Genomic DNA, 14,924 nt, shown 5'->3' with positions numbered 1-14,924 from the left:
TGATGAACAATTTAGACAGTTTTTCCATCCTTTCCCTCAAGTCATGTTCTTCAAGAAGCAAGAAATAGAATTCCTCTTCCTTTGGGCCACCCGCATTTTCCCCAGTTATTTTTCCCTTACTGGAATTTATTATTATTATTTCCTGGTTCATCTTCTGCTCTTTGCTGTTTGTATGATATCTGGCTTCTTTATCTTGCTCGTGTGCTGCTTGAAGTACTGCAAGATAACTGAAAAGTGAATAGCTGTATTCTGATTTTGGTTGCAGCTTCTGCAAAAGAAAGAACAGTGGTTGGAAGTGACAATGAAATTGAATGGGAGAGGAGCACAGAAGTGAGTGAGATCCATCTGTCCAGCAGAGGTAATTGCAGCTGCCATGGGCTGCTATCAGCCTGTTGCAATCCAGGCTGTGCCTTGGACACTTTCCAGTCAGGTTGAATTGCAGCACTGGAATACATCTAAGATCTGTTCCTTGAGTCCTTGCTCAACAAATTGAGTGAGAGAACTTGTTTGCTGTGGAGTTGCCTTTCTTCCAGAGAGGTGTACTGCAACTCTTCCCATAGTTGAGCCTTTACAACCTCTGCATGGACAAACGTAGGCACAGAAGCATCCCTCACTTTCCAATTCTTTTCCATTGGGTTTGGCAGATGTGTTCAGCAAGGTGATGCCTGCAGGCGGGCTGCAGCCTTCCTGACATGCCAAAACTGGGCCAGTGCATTGCTGGGCAGTTCTGCATTCCAGAATTGGAAAGGTGGAGGACTTCTGAATCAACACGTCCTTTTATTTTGCCTTTCTTCTGCAGTTCTTTGAACAAAGATGAAACCTTCAGATCCATCCTGAGTTCTCTCTGTGCCATTTACACAGTGAGTCATTTGCCTGCCCGCGTGGTCATGTGTTTTACAAACAGCTTTGGCCTGAGTTCGTGCTCAGAGCTGCCCACAGGTTGGCGTTCCTGGAACATCCACATCTCAGGTAAGGACTTGTTGGTGACGGGGTGTTTAGACAAAAACCGGGGTGAGCTGTAAAAGGTTGTTCTAAAGAGGACAGCTGGCTGCAGGGGAGCTGCTGGGTTAGAGCCTGGCCCAGCTCCCGTGTGGGTTGGCTGTGGGTTATCCACACTGCCAGACATGCTCTCCTCATCTCTGCTGGGGAACGTGCATTTCTCTCACAAAGGGGAGGAGGCAGAGCTGTGTTTGTGCTGGGGGAAGGTGTCACAGCAAGGCCTCTGAGCCCCTTTCATCCAGGGGTGCCATGTTCTGCAGGTGCTTCCCTGTGCCTTCATGGCATCATACAGCCCCTGTGATGAGTGCCAGCTGTATTGCTAATGAACGAGGAGAAGGGTGGGTTTTTTTTGCCTTTGAACTCATGCTTCCAGTAGCACCAGAGAATCTTTTACACATCTGAGATGTTGATGAGATGCTGAGCCAGATGTTTGCTTTATGCTTGCAAGACAAAGGTGGCAATTTGGTTGTGGTAGTTCTCTTTGCAGCAGGGCAGTGTCTCTGAAGCTGCTGCAGGCTCTGCCTGCCTCCAGCATGCTGCAGTTGTGGCTGTAAAAGTGCTTTTTGGTCACTTTTCCCTTTAAAGTATTAAATGTTTGTGCCTATGTACGTGCGTGTCACTGCAAGGTCTGAGCGCTGCAGCACTTTGCAGGGGAGGAGGGAATGATCCCCAGGATGTCACCAGGCAGAGGGCAACGATGTGCAAGGAAATGTCCTCTGTGTTCCCTTTGTGCCCATTGCTGGCACCCAGTGCTCACTGAGGCAGTGCCAGCCCACAGGAGGGCAGGACTTCAAACTCTCTATACTTGAGAGGAGACTGTGGCAAACTGGGGGTTGGTCCCAGATAATTGCAGTATGATGAGAGGTGATGGCTTCAAGTTGCATCAGAGGAAGGTCGTGTTGGATGTCAGGAAGAATTCAATCTCAGAAAGAGCAGTGAGGCACTGCACAGCTGCACAGGGAGATGGGGCAGTCACCTGGAGGTGTTCAGAACTGTGGGGATGTGGCTGGGGGATGTAGGCATGGTGGGGTGGGCTGGGATTGGACTTGGGGAACTGAGGGGTCTTTTCCAACCTTAATGACTCTATGGTTCTATGTCATGTATGGAGCTTCCTTGTCTCAAAGTATGAAAAACTCTCACCTGCTTGGTGGGGATGAGGGAAGTACTGGGATAACCCACACATTTTATGTGCAGGATGCTGCATCTTTGCGAGGAGGAGTTTGTATCATTTCATCAATGAAACAGAATGCAAAACCAGAACAAATTTATTGTAAATCCAAGAGCAAACACAATGTCCATTAGGTCACACTAACATCAGAGGTGTATGAAGACGTTGACCTTACAGGGTGTGTTGGTGAGCTCCATATCAGACAGCTGTATGCACTATGGTTCTCCAGGGGGAGGTTATGGGATGTGCTGTATGTGGTCATACCATCACTCAGCCTCACACAGCCCCGTGAGCTCAGCAGTTCCAGTTCTGCACAGACGAATTGGAGGAAGGAAAGATTATCAAGAGCTTTATTCTCCATCTTGCTGTATTTTTAATTGCGCGAACACCTCTATGCTTGAGATACGATTACAGTGCTAATATTACAGGGAAAAAAAAAAGTGCTTACAGTTCAAATGCTCTAATATAAAAAGGTAAAAATTATTTTGTTTATTGAATTTAAGATTCGGTGTAAGAAGTCATTTCGCAGTATCCCTAAAATGCGTAAGACAATGAAGTGCACAAGAAAACGTCGCTTTATATCTCCTTCCCAACACTTCTCTCTCCTGGGATGTCTAAAGAAACCTGGCTTAAATCACCTGAAATTCCCCGTGTCCGATAGTGCTGCTCAGAACCAGAGGGTGCTACTCTAAGTAGTCGTAATAAGACTTCTCTTATGGTCCATAGTTTAGAAAGCAACCATTGCTGCTGAAGGCCCAAGGCCAGATGGCCACTGGTTTCTCCAAAGCGTTGCCTGGGCAGTGCTACTGCAACTTGGGTGGGGGGTTGATCCCTTTGTAATGGGATTTTCTGTCTCTGTACTCCTCTGAGGCCTTGGTCTTGCAGGAAGACGCCAAAGGAACAACTTTGCTTGGGAGAACAAACGATCTCCTAAAGCTGTACTGGTTTTGGGGTGTGTTGGGTGGTGCAGGAGAGTCGGGGAACGAAGAGGAGGCGTTACTGCGTCTCAACGTCGTACTTGAGGATATGTGAGTAGTAGCCGTGGTTGGCGTTCTCGTGCACCATGACAAAGAGCTCCGTGCACCCCGCGGTGTTGCAGGTTCCCTCCCAGAAGCCGTCTCTGCTCAGGGTCAGTGTGTAGGTGTCCCCCGCCTGCACCAGCACCTTGGATATGCCCTGCATTTTGAGCTTGAACTGCACGTTGCGGTTGGCCGGCAGCAGCCTGGAGAGCGGCTCCAGCAGTTCGTAGCCCTCTGCCCACCTGCTGTACCTCAGTGGGAAGGCGGGCCACTTCACCTCGGTGTTCAGGCAGGTGATGAGGTAGTTGAAGACGAAGGTGTAACTGCCGGGATCTGACTTCTTCTTGGTGAAGAACTTCAGAACGAAGCTCCCCGCGTGGGGCAGGTGCACCTTAAACTCCACTTGGTTGCCGCGGTGGATTTGCATGATGTGCTGCCTGCTCATCTCCTCGCTCAGGCTGCTGCTGTCGGTGTGCAGCGAGGTCAGGATGCTGATGTCCTTCCCCATGGTGAAGGTGAGGGAGCAGCGCCCGTCGTTGGTGTGAATGATGGGGTCGGGGTGCGAGGGCCGCAGGAAGCCCTGTTTCTCTGTGAACCAGCTGGGCCCCACAGGCTGGTGCAGGTCCTTTGGGAAGCGTCTGCTCTTGTCCACGGACTTGCACTCCACAATGTACTCCAGCACGCAGGTGTAGACGTCTTCTGTGGATTTGGAGGGTCTGGCAAAGATCTGCAGCTCTTGGCGTCCCGTCTTCTGGGGGTAGATCTCCAGCTTCATGCCCTGCTTCCGCAAGGTCAGCAAGCCTTGTTCGTCTGTTCCCTCCAGCTTAAAGGTGAATAGTGTGGAAGGGCGGCACTCCACTGATATGGTGGCTGTTCCATTTTCTATGAAATAGGTAAGAAAAGAAACCACATTGGAGTTCTAGTGCATTTTTTGTATGGAAAATGAACCTAACCACTGCTCTACAGAGCTGCAGCCGTCTGCAGAAATCAGTGCCCCTCAGAAAGAGCAAGGTCCGAGTGGCCTTGGCTCGCAAGCCTGCATTAATCCTGTAGAACATAAACTGGAATGGAGTTGTGCTCCTGTAGAATATAAACTGAAAGTGTCCCTGTGGAATATGAAAGCCTGTGTGCAGTGCAAGTGCCAGCAGCCTGTGTGCTTGAAGAGGGCTGACTTTGATGGGCTCAGCCTGATTTCAGCCCAGCAGCTGCCCCAAGGAGCTTTGGAGAAAGGCACACAGACATGAGATCCTCTGCTGCCCTACGAACCCGTTCATAGTGTGCTGGGGGACATGAAATCCTTCAGTGTTGTTGCCTTTCAGTTTTAACTGTGTTCTTTGCATTCATGGGGAACAGCTTAATTCCTGCAGCCCTTTAAGGGGTTGGGGAGGGTGACCCCAAATTTAGGGTTCTCTGCATGTCAGAGCTGCAGGGTGCACTCAGGGTGCTCAGTATAAAATATAAAGAAGAGCCTGGCTATGCACTGTTCTGTAAATCAAAATTTGGAACTCGGCAAAAGGCTTTAATCTCGTTGCCAGGTTATATTTACTAATAGATGAACAGCAATGCTTCTAATCCTGCACTGTGGGTACTGACATGACAAGGGCTTACCTGTCTGGATGAGGGCTGTCTGTGGGTGTGCATCCAGAAGCCCCAGCTTGTAGAAGTCGCTGTTGTGCTGCAGGTTGCTCTCAAACTGCTTCAGTGTCAGCGTTGGTTTGAGGAGCTGCCAGTTGCTGTTATCTGGGAAGTGATTGTTCACGAAGAGAGCCGGGTGAGTCAGAAAGTAAAACTCGTTGTATCTGGAAGGAGGAGGAAGAGATGAAAGGAAAATGAGTAATGATAAGCAGTTATTTCTTCCGCTGTGCTGTGGTGGTGGTTTTGTGGGAGGAAGTTGGAGCGTTTTGGGCTGCTGAGGGCTGTGGGTTTGAAGATCTCCAAGGAGAGAAGGGACCGGAGCCTCCCATCACCAAGGCAGAGTGCTGGAAAATGGCATCTCCAAGGCAAAATGCTTTTGGATAAAACCAAGGCGTGTGGCTGTCCCTGTGATGATAGGCTCCCAGGGATGGAGGAAGGCTCTTCTTGGCATTGGAAAGTGAGGCACTTGCTGGGACAGCCAAAAGCCAGGAATCCAGCATCTCCTTGCATTGCTTAAATGGAGGCAAAGCACAAGGAATGGAAGCAAAGAACCGAGTAGCACCTCCAGAAGCTGCTGAGCTTCTGCCTGCATAGGAGCATGCTCCATCCCCTGCATGTGCTTCAGCTCTTGCAGTGCCACATGAAATTTGCCACTGGTTTCCCCATGCCCATTCGCTCACCTTTGTGGTAGGTCTTTGTGCTTAGACAGTGAATATTTCCTTACCTGTAGGTGAACTTGGTTGAGGTATCGTCCACAGTGCCGCTTCCCCAGGTGCTGTCCAGGAGGTGCCACCTCCCATCGAGGTAGACGGCGTTCCAGGCATGGTCAGAGTTCCCCTGGAAGGTCTGCCCAATCTTGTACCCGTAGCCCTTGGAGTACCCCGACAGCTTCATGCACTGGATCCCTGCAAAACTGAAAGGGAACAAGGATTTTGCTTTTCTTTCAGCCTTTGCATAGGCACTGGGGAGTGTTCCACAGGAGGAAGGAGATCTTCTCTGTCCTTTTTGGAAAGTTGCCCCTCTGCCTGATGCACCGTGAGTGCAGAAGGGCTGGTGGAGGAGGACGAAGACAAGAGTGCCATGCTGCTCTCTGTCTTGTTCTGCAGCGGAATCCCTTTGATGCTCTCCACAATTAGCCTACATAATTACAAATTAAAAGTGTGTTTGCTCGTGCCTGTGCTCTCTCTGGAACAGGAAGCCCAGTGCTTGGCAGCAGGCTCAGCCTCAGACCTCACAGTGCTGTGGGGTCGGATTGCATTTCCTTACAGTGTGGCCTTGTGCTTGCTCAAGCTACAAACGAATACACATTTCCCTTTATATATATATATATATATATATATATATATATATATATATATATATATATATAATGAATACTTGTTGAAGTGTAAATAGGATTGAAATAAGCAGTGTGTTAATGAGCTCTCTGCTTTGACTCTAATGTTAGCATCGCATTTCAGCATTAATCTCAACTTGCCACACTTCGAGGATTGTCTTTTGTGTAGGACGGTATTGACATTTTTCTTCTTCATTGAGAAGCGTGTTTGCTGGAGCAGATACCTTCAGTGACAAACTGTGTGTGCTGCATAATGCAGGCTGAGTTCAGGGAGGGGAACAGTGGCATTTATGGGGAAGATAATTAGCATGGTTGTAAAGAAGCCAGGTCTGATAGCTGTGGTTACTGGCTGGTCGCTGGCAGTTCGGCGTTGCTCATGGAGGGGCACTTTTTATTTTGGAGCTGATGCTGCTGTAAGGGGAATGGCCCCAAACAGTTTCATAGCATCACGCAATGGTTGGGCTGGAAGGGACCTTACAGCCCACCCAGTCCCAACCCCGGGTGTGGGCTGGGTGCCCCCCACCAGCTCAGGCTGCCCAGGGCACCATCCAGACTGGCCCTGAGCACCTTCAGGGATGGGCATCACCAGTGTGCTGCTGATGGAATGGGGAGCAGCACCAGATGCTCCTGGGCTGTCCAGACCTCTTGTTAGCTGGGGTGTGCAGGCAGAACGCTGCGGGAGGAATCCTGCCCTGTGCTCACACTTAAGCACCAGAAATGGCACTGCAGGAGTTGTGCTCGAGTGTGTTCAGAGTTCCCAAGTGGAAGATCAGCACGTCCCACTGATGGTCCCTGATACTAACCAGGCCAAAAGCAGGCTACAGCATCCTGTGGGAGCTGAATGGCCTTGGTGAGAATCGCGTGGGATCTCATCTCGCCTCTTGTGTAGAACCTTACACAGATAAATTCACCACGCAGGGGGAAGATGGAGGATCTCCTGCTTGACTTGGCAACGTGATGGTGGAAAATGACTGAGATGCAAGGATCTGAACCTGGAAGAAATGAGCTGAGAAGCAGTTGCCGACATCTGTTTGGTGTACCAAGGTGGTTAAGTGTTTTGGTGCACCAAGGTGGTGAGTTGTTTCTCTGCTTCAAAAGGAGTAGGAAACAATCCGGATCTTGCTACGGGCATCACTTGAGTTCAATGGCAGCTTCTTCCCTTTGATTTCAGGCTGACTTTGATGATTTCATCTGGAAAAAGAAGCAAGTCTGGCTTCTCCAGACTTGGAGGGTTCACCCACAAGAAGGGAGAACGAGGGGGTTGTCTTGCAAGAAAGAGATGGCTTTGGTTATGGTTTCTCAGAGAAGGAGCTGAGTATTTAGCTCATTGATAGACTGGGTGATGGGAGCCATCCTGCCTCCAGAATTGCTACCCAGCCTGGAATGGAGAGATGCGGGGTGCACCAACGTAGCCTTTAAATAGGAAGAGAGTTCCTTGGAAGGATTGTTTTTAATGAACTAAGCATATGCTTTTTAATGAATAGATGATGATAATTTCCCCTGCTTCTAACTGCTAATAACTGGTTCGTAAGATGTGGTTATAAATTCATATTTTGTCATCCTATTTCTTTAATTTACTCTTCAAAAAGCAAGATCAGATGCCATGGGATATTGGTTGGAGGTATCTATCATGTTAGTACCATTAGCATTTGGCATTTGTCTGTTTTAAAACGGGTCCTTTTCCTATTAGATTTTGTTAATTTGACGGTGAAAACCTTCCAAAATTTTTTGGGATGGTGTGGAAAGCCAATGGTCCTTGCTGATGGCTGATGGTCAATGGATGGCAGCTGGGAGCAGCGTGTGGCCGTGGGGACCTGGGTTTTGGCAGGAGGGCTGGGGAAGCTCCTGCTGGGCTTCACCTGACTCTGCCCCAGCAGTGTGCTGCAGGCAGCTCCTTCCTTTGGGTTTGAGTCCTGCCATGCTTTTAACCTTCAATTGCAGACACTCAAAGGAAAAACCCAGGCTCTGCTAACCGAATTATCTCCGTGTTTTCATCTGCCATTATGTTAATGCGATGCGAAGCTCAGCAGATGGCACAAAGCAAATTATGCTGGGGAAGGAGTGGGGAGGGAGCCAAATTGACCTTTCCAGGACTTGCTGCTTTTCCACAGCGTGGTTTGAAAGCTGAAGTTCTGCGTCCTGCGTAAAGTCACATCAGTCAATGCAAAGGCAGACAGAACAGGCACACAGATGACAACAGATGTTAACCCTCCTTGGCATTGAATGCTCCTGAGCTTAATTTACCTGCACATTTGCTGGAAGAGCCCAGCGTATCCCTCACAGACGCTCTTCCCGGTCCGCAGCACGTCCGTGGGTTCGCACAGCCGCAGGCTTTTGTTATGGAAGCCCACTACGTCGTACTCTGCAGGAAGGAAGACAGCCAAAGTTCATCCCAAGGCCCCAGGCAGCGTGGGGGCAGTGCTGGTACTGCTTCCATCTCTGTGAGCACAACCAGGGTGAGTCCAACCCCAGCCCACCCCCATCTTGCCCACTGCTCACGTCCCTCAGTGCCACGTCCCCACGGTTCTGAATACCTCCAGGCAGGGATGGTGACCCCACCACCTCCCTGTGCAGCCGTTCCAGTACCTCACTGCTCTTGCAAAATGCAAGCAACCTGGAAATCCAGTTAGCCACCATCACACTCTCCGGCTGGGAGAGGTTTCCCTTCTGCTTCCTTCCTTCTCTTTACATCTTGGTTACTCCTGAAACTCCAGTTTCGCTTGTTTTGGGGTTTGGGAGGAAGAAGCAAGGGAGACTCATGACGGTGGTTCCCATGGGGTCAGAAGGGTGTTGATATTGGCAGAAACAGCAACCAAACAGGTTTTATGAAAGCTGGCCTCTCTGAGGTCCTGCTCTGATGTGTCCATCAGAGAAACACCATTAGGAACCTGCTGGAAACTGGATTCAGGGCAGTAGTGAGGACAAAACTTCTGGTGGGGCAGAAGGGTTCTGGATGTGACAACTGACTTCTGGTGCCTGACAGCGTGTCTTCATGCTCCAGCTGCTTTGCTGGTGGGACTGCTGTGGTTGCATCTTTCAGTAAATTGTGTAGGGGTGGCAGAGCCATCAGATAGTAAGAAATCATGTGCACGCAAACCTTACAGGGTCCTGCAGTGCTAGGATGGGGAGCGTGGAAGCAGAGGTGGTGGAATAAACTCTGGGTGCATTTCTGGGTAAATCATAGGCTGTCCTGAGGACCCATAAGGATTACTGAGTCCAACCCCTGGTCCCATGCAGCACCACCCAAAAAATCACCCTGTGTCTGAAAGTGCTGTCTAGATGCTTGCTGAACTCCAATAGCTCAATGCCATGACCACTTCCTTCCACCAACCACTCACAAAATACAGAGTAAATTACAACAGCTGCGTAATGGGAGCAGGAGCAGCAGTGTTATCTTCTCAGTGGAAGATCCCAGCTTACCTATATGGTGGCATATCCACATCCAGATGACACGGACTTTCTCCAGGTCGGTCCGGGCTTGTTTAAGCAGGGTTTGGACGAGCTCCTCTACGCTGCTCTTGGTGTTCACCTGGTGGAAGAGGAAGCGTTGTGAGACTGGCATGAAAAAGCACTGCAGTGTGGATCCCCTGCCTTCTTCATCCCAGTCCTGCTAAAGCTGCTGAGAGCCCACCTGCCAGCACGCACACTGCTGTGGCTTGAGCTTCATTAAATATAGAAATACAAAGCTCTAATTCCACGTTTTGAGCAAGATGTATTTTTGGTCACAGGTTCCCTCCCAAAGAGGGGTGTTTGTTGCTGATGTGTGCAGGGAAGAGGGACGGAGGCACAAGTGAGACTTACTTTTAATGCATAGGCATCCAGCTTCTCAAATTTCTGTAGATCCACTGCCAGGGATTTCAGAGAGGATTTGTCCCATGGATACACTGGGAAGAAACAAGCGGTCATTGTCTGGGGAAGGGAGGGCTGCTCCTGCCTGAGGGAATGGCAGCAGTGGGTGCTCAGGGACAGCGAGTGTGAGGGCACCCGTGCAGGCAGAGCCTTGTTTATCTCAGCTTTCCCTGCAAAGGGCTATTAGGCTGACGATAGGGGAGAGAAAGCAGATTTATGTGTTTGAATGTTCCTGGTACATACTGCTCCGAAAATTACTTGTCGCCTTTTGGGAGCTGGATATTTTCTTAAAATTGGTTATCAGTTTTCATCTTTGTCAGGTTATAGCTGCAAAAGCTTAGCGCAGATGTGAGGTCTGGAGTAGCTCAGCGTGTTAGCTGGGCAGCTGGGAGGTGAGCACAGGTCCTGGCTGCAGCACTGGCATCGGGGCACGGAGTTGTGAGAACACCTCCAGTGTGTGATGGTCCCAAAGCCACTATGGATGTATGGAGGACTGGGAAGGTGGATGTGGTCATGGTAGTACAAATCAGATCACTGCTTTGTGCCCTGCAGGAGCTTTTAGGAGTGATGGGATTCCTACCTGGCACTGGCACAGGTTGCCCAGAGATGTGGTGGATGTCCTGTCCTTGTAAACACCCAAGGTCAGGCTGGATGGGGCTCTGAGAACCTGATGGAGCTGTAGGTGTCCCTGTTCATTGCAGGGGAATTGGGCTAAATGGTCCTTAAGGGTTCCTTCCCACTCAAATGATTCTATGATTCTACCTGGGGCCAATGTGGGACGGGATGCAGCAGATAGTTACCATGCAGGTCTTTTGCACTGGGTGGCCTTGGGGCTTCGGTCCTTTCAAAAGCTGGAAGACAACACAAGAAAGTGTGAGGTGAGCAGGTCTTGGCAAGTGAAGAAGAAAGAGAAATAGATGAATTCTGAGTCCCCAGGCTATCCCTGTGCTCTGTGCTCCTTGGCTGCTGGATGTCTCCCATTGCAACCCCAAGGCTGGAGACATCAGATGCCAGCCAAACCATGAATGGCCTGAAGGATGTGCAGTGGCACCTGGCCCAGGGGCTGGTGGCATCTCCAGAGCTTTGAGGTGACAGTCCCAGTGACAGAGGTGGGATTGGGTTCCTTCCAGGGCCAACCCCCCAGCATGGGGCTGTGTGGTGGCCGGCAGCCTCACCTTTGTTGTCCTGGCCTCTCAGGCTGGGCAATCTCCGGGGACCTGTAATGACACCAACACAATTTTCGAAGGCACTGTGAGGTTATGGCAGTCGGCACCTGGCATAGGGGTGCAATGTTTCCCTGGCTCAGAGAGGTGACACCTGCAGAGGGAGGGATGTCCTCTGTGCTATGGCCATGGTGGTTCCCCAGCCAGGAACGTACCTTTCCCAAAGGAGAGCTTCTTGAAGAACTGCGGGGAGGTGCCCTTGGGATGGATCTCCACTGTCACGTGGGTTCCTGAAAGAAATGGTGACAAACACAGTGGGAAAAGGAGCTCTAATCAGCAAGAGAACGGGAAGGTGAGTGGCATCAAGCCAAGGGGTCCGTGAGCCAAGCCCAGGTCATGTTTGCCCAAATCTAGAATCATGGGGTCACCCGGGTTGGGGTGGACCTCCAAGGTCATTAAGTCCAACTGAAATGGCTCAGCTGTAGCAAAACAGGCAGCACCTCTGGCCCTGTGAAGGGACCAGAGCTCTGCACTTTCCTGGCAGAACAAATAAACCATACCATAAGAAAGCCCAGGGTGGCTCCTAATGTAGATCTCAAAAAAATCTAATTTTTCCCAGTTCTCATAAAGAAAAAAAGAAAAAAGAAGAAGGCGGTCTGTTATAGTGTAACAGGCGATAAAGCAGAAGTCCTCAGTGAGGATCATGTGGCAGCCTGAAGAAGAGGTTTATTGCCCTATTAAATAGTCCTTGATGGAGATACGGTAAACAGAGAATCAATGGCTTTCATTGATTTTTCTCGGAATAACACATAAAAAGGCTCAAAGCTATGGAAATGACTTGGCTTGGGATACGAGAGCCTTTGGCAAAGGCCACTGCCTGTGAGGGGCAGCAGTGGCTGGGAGCACGGTGCTCTGCACACCAGGGTGCTCCCAACTGCTTCGCTGGAGACTGGGGGTCTTTGCTCAAAGCTCTGCTCTGGCCATAAGGGAGAACTGGAAGGAACAAGTCAGGAAGTCTTACAAGGAGTTACCCAGGCTGTCTGACAGAGGCTGTGCTCTGGGGCAAGCATGTAAGGGGGTTCAGCCCTCCTTATGCAGTTGCTTCTCAGCAGCGTCCCTTTGGGCGCATACCATGATTTCCTTAGGGTTTTATATTTGAAGGGGTGCTTTTTTATTTTTCAAGATTATTTTTATCTTTGGATTTTGTGGGCATTTTACTTGCCAACAACTTCCCCTTTCTCTCTCTCTCTCTCTTTTTTTTTTAATTAGATTTTTAATGTTTTTTTTTCTTCCAGAAACAAATTTAGCATGGTGGGATGCCTCCTTCCAGTAAGTTCGGCACTTAAAAAATGATAAAAACTAATCCTGTGGGCCAATGACTTCTTTGGGGTGCAGCTGGCCCTGCTCTGCTGTGGGACGGCTCCTTGCCCTGCACCCTCCTTGCCCTTGGAGGTCAGGGGGTGATGGCAATGCTGACCCACTCTGAGAGGATGCAGGGCACTGGTGGCCCTTTGCCAATGTCCCTACGTGCCTCCTGACTTTGTGTCTGTGGTATGGGATTCATGGGCACTTGTCTGCTTCCTGTAGCTACGTTGGGAACAACTTAACAGTCCTTAGAAGTCCAAAAGAAGCATTCAGAGGTATTGCTGTGCCCCAGTGCTTGGGACTGGAAGGACCTAAGGACTTTCTGAGTTCCTGTGGGATCATTGTAGGGCATTTTTTGCTAGTTTGGGCTGACCCAGCATGTTTTGTTACAAAACTGCTTGAACAGGAGATCCCCAAATCTCTGCTCTGGAAAACTCATGTCCCTTGGGTGGCCACTTACCTTCATTAGTGTAGGAAGTAACAGTTTGCTTCTGCTTGTGGAGCTCCTTGGGGGCTTGTTGGCCTGTTTGTAAGAAGATAGACAGCTGAGTGCCATGAGGAGAGCAGAGAGGCCAGTGTCAGCTCTGCAGAGCAGTATGGATGTGGATGAGGGCTTGCATGTGGTGCTGGGTGGGACATGGAATGGGGTGAGATGGTGGTGCAGGATGAGGTGATGGCATGGGGTGATGTGAACAGGGGCCATGGGAGCTTGCATACCCTCAAGGGTGGAAGATGCCCAGATGTGCATTCACCACACTGGGCGCAGCCAAAATGTTGGGCTGTCCCAGACCTTGGGGGTGTATGGGCAGCGTGGGGCTCTTGGGAAAGCTGAGGATCCTGCAGGTTTGCTCTGTACTACGTGGGGAAGAAGGTGGCCCACTGAGATGGTAATGTGGATGATAAAGGGGGGACTCATTAATCCATGTGGTACCAAGGGGTTGAAAGAGCTACCTGCCCTTCCAACACCTCCGTCACCAATGTCATCAACACGCATCTCGGCTGCAGTGTGAGGAGAACATGGAGGTGACCCAAGAATCCCACCCCCCAGTGACCCAAGAATCTTGTGCCCTGCAAAGCCTACGGAGCGCTGGAAGGGGACAGGTTGCTCCCAGCACGTTGCAGAGCTGGGCACCAAACACTGGAGGATGGACACTGCATGCTGCTTTTTGATAGCGGGGTTTCCCCACATGCAGGATGAGAAGACAACGTACCGCTGAAGTCTCTCTTTGGAGGTGGCTGCGGTCTGCTGTTTCCATTTCCATCATCCTTCAGACCTGTACAACACAAATACGAGGTTGGCAGGCAGTGCTGGCACAGCGGGGTGTCAGCTGGGCGTTATTTCCCACATAAATGTGCGGACAAGCACGGCGATCGGGTCTCTCCATGCAGCTCCCTTCTCTCCTGCTATCAATTCCCAAACCAGCGGGCATCAACACAGCAGTCAGCCTTACCCTGAGGGCTTCGAGCAGAATCTCCCCTTTCCCCCCTTTCCTCCAGCAGGGAGGATTCCCTACGTTTGCAGAACACGGCTTCAGCCTTTCGGAAGACCCCCCCCCTTGGAGGCTGGGAGCCAGGGAAATGGCACCGGACCTATAAATGGCTCTGGGCAGCCACCTGTGGGGACAAAGCCTTCACACCCCTCGCACCCGGCAGCTTTGTCTCGTGCTCACGGGGCAGGACGGGGTGCACAGCGGCACACACCAGCAGCGTGCAGGAGAAATCGGCTCTCCTGCAAAAAAAGTTTAGGGTTTTGTTGTTGTTGTTGTTGTTTTTAATGCAACAGGTGGAATGCGAAAAGCCCGAGCCCTGCTCCAAAGCTCCTTGCCCCCAGCCGGCGCGGCACCTGCCGCCCTCCCCTCCCTGGGACAAGGCTTTACCTGCGCCGTCCGTCAGTCCGTCCCTCTGCCCTTTCCGCTCGGGGCGGACGATGAGCAGCAGGTTGATCGCCACGGCGTCGGCACCGTCCTTCAGCTCTACGGTCCCCATGGCGGCAGGGCCACCGCTGAGCTGCCGCCGCGCCGAGCTGCCTCGCTCGGTCACCATCCGTGCTCTGCCAAAGCCGAGCGCGGCCAGGAGGCAGAGAACGACCTGCCCGGGGGAAGGAGCCGCGCTTCGGCCGGGGGCTCTGGTTTCAGAGCGTGCCCTGGGCTCCCCCTCCCCTCTCTCTGCCCTTTCGGCTTTGAGCACTTGCCTGCACTCAAATCCCCCTCGCAAGCTCTCTTGGCTTGGGGGGGATTCGCTTTCCCCAGCGGGCAGAAATCCTTAAAAGGCTTTCCCTTCTGATTCTGTCCCCAAGTGGAAACTTAAAGGATGCTTAGGGACAGAAATAATCATAACCTGCGCTGCTGAGAGAGGAGCTGCAGCCCGGCGTGGTTGGGAAGAGCCGCTGG

At 51.0% G+C, this 14,924-nt stretch overlaps 1 protein-coding gene across 1 annotated transcript; it reads right to left on the bottom strand.

Moving 5' to 3' along the window:
• Positions 1 to 2,246: 2,246 nt before the first annotated feature.
• KY (kyphoscoliosis peptidase) lies at positions 2,247 to 14,869 on the bottom strand. The gene is made up of 12 exons (XM_042878597.1): positions 14,412 to 14,869; positions 13,746 to 13,808; positions 12,995 to 13,057; positions 11,385 to 11,459; positions 11,182 to 11,223; positions 10,807 to 10,857; positions 9,959 to 10,041; positions 9,578 to 9,686; positions 8,402 to 8,519; positions 5,546 to 5,734; positions 4,795 to 4,985; positions 2,247 to 4,068 (listed from the first exon to the last, which is right to left on the bottom strand). The coding sequence occupies exons 1-12, from the start codon at positions 14,575 to 14,577 to the stop codon at positions 3,164 to 3,166; spliced, it is 2,055 nt and encodes a 684-aa protein (XP_042734531.1). The 5' UTR covers positions 14,578 to 14,869; the 3' UTR covers positions 2,247 to 3,163.
• Positions 14,870 to 14,924: the final 55 nt, after the last annotated feature.

This window comes from Lagopus leucura, unplaced genomic scaffold (genome assembly GCF_019238085.1).
Source record: "Lagopus leucura isolate 7727_CA_CO unplaced genomic scaffold, USGS_WTPT01 Super-Scaffold_100021, whole genome shotgun sequence".
Lineage (NCBI taxonomy): Eukaryota > Metazoa > Chordata > Aves > Galliformes > Phasianidae > Lagopus > Lagopus leucura.
This window is presented reverse-complemented; position numbering and strand designations above follow the sequence as displayed.

Excerpts from the sequence above, each read along its gene's own strand:
- KY (XM_042878597.1), bottom strand. The coding sequence starts at position 14,577 with ATGGTGACCGAGCGAGGCAGCTCGGCGCGGCGGCAGCTCAGCGGTGGC. Across the intron at positions 10,042-10,806 it reads CAGTGCAAAAGACCTGCATG|TGTATCCATGGGACAAATCC; the intron begins GTAACTATCTGC and ends GTTTCTTCCCAG. Across the intron at positions 4,069-4,794 it reads GACAGCCCTCATCCAGACAG|AAAATGGAACAGCCACCATA; the intron begins GTAAGCCCTTGT and ends CCTATTTCATAG.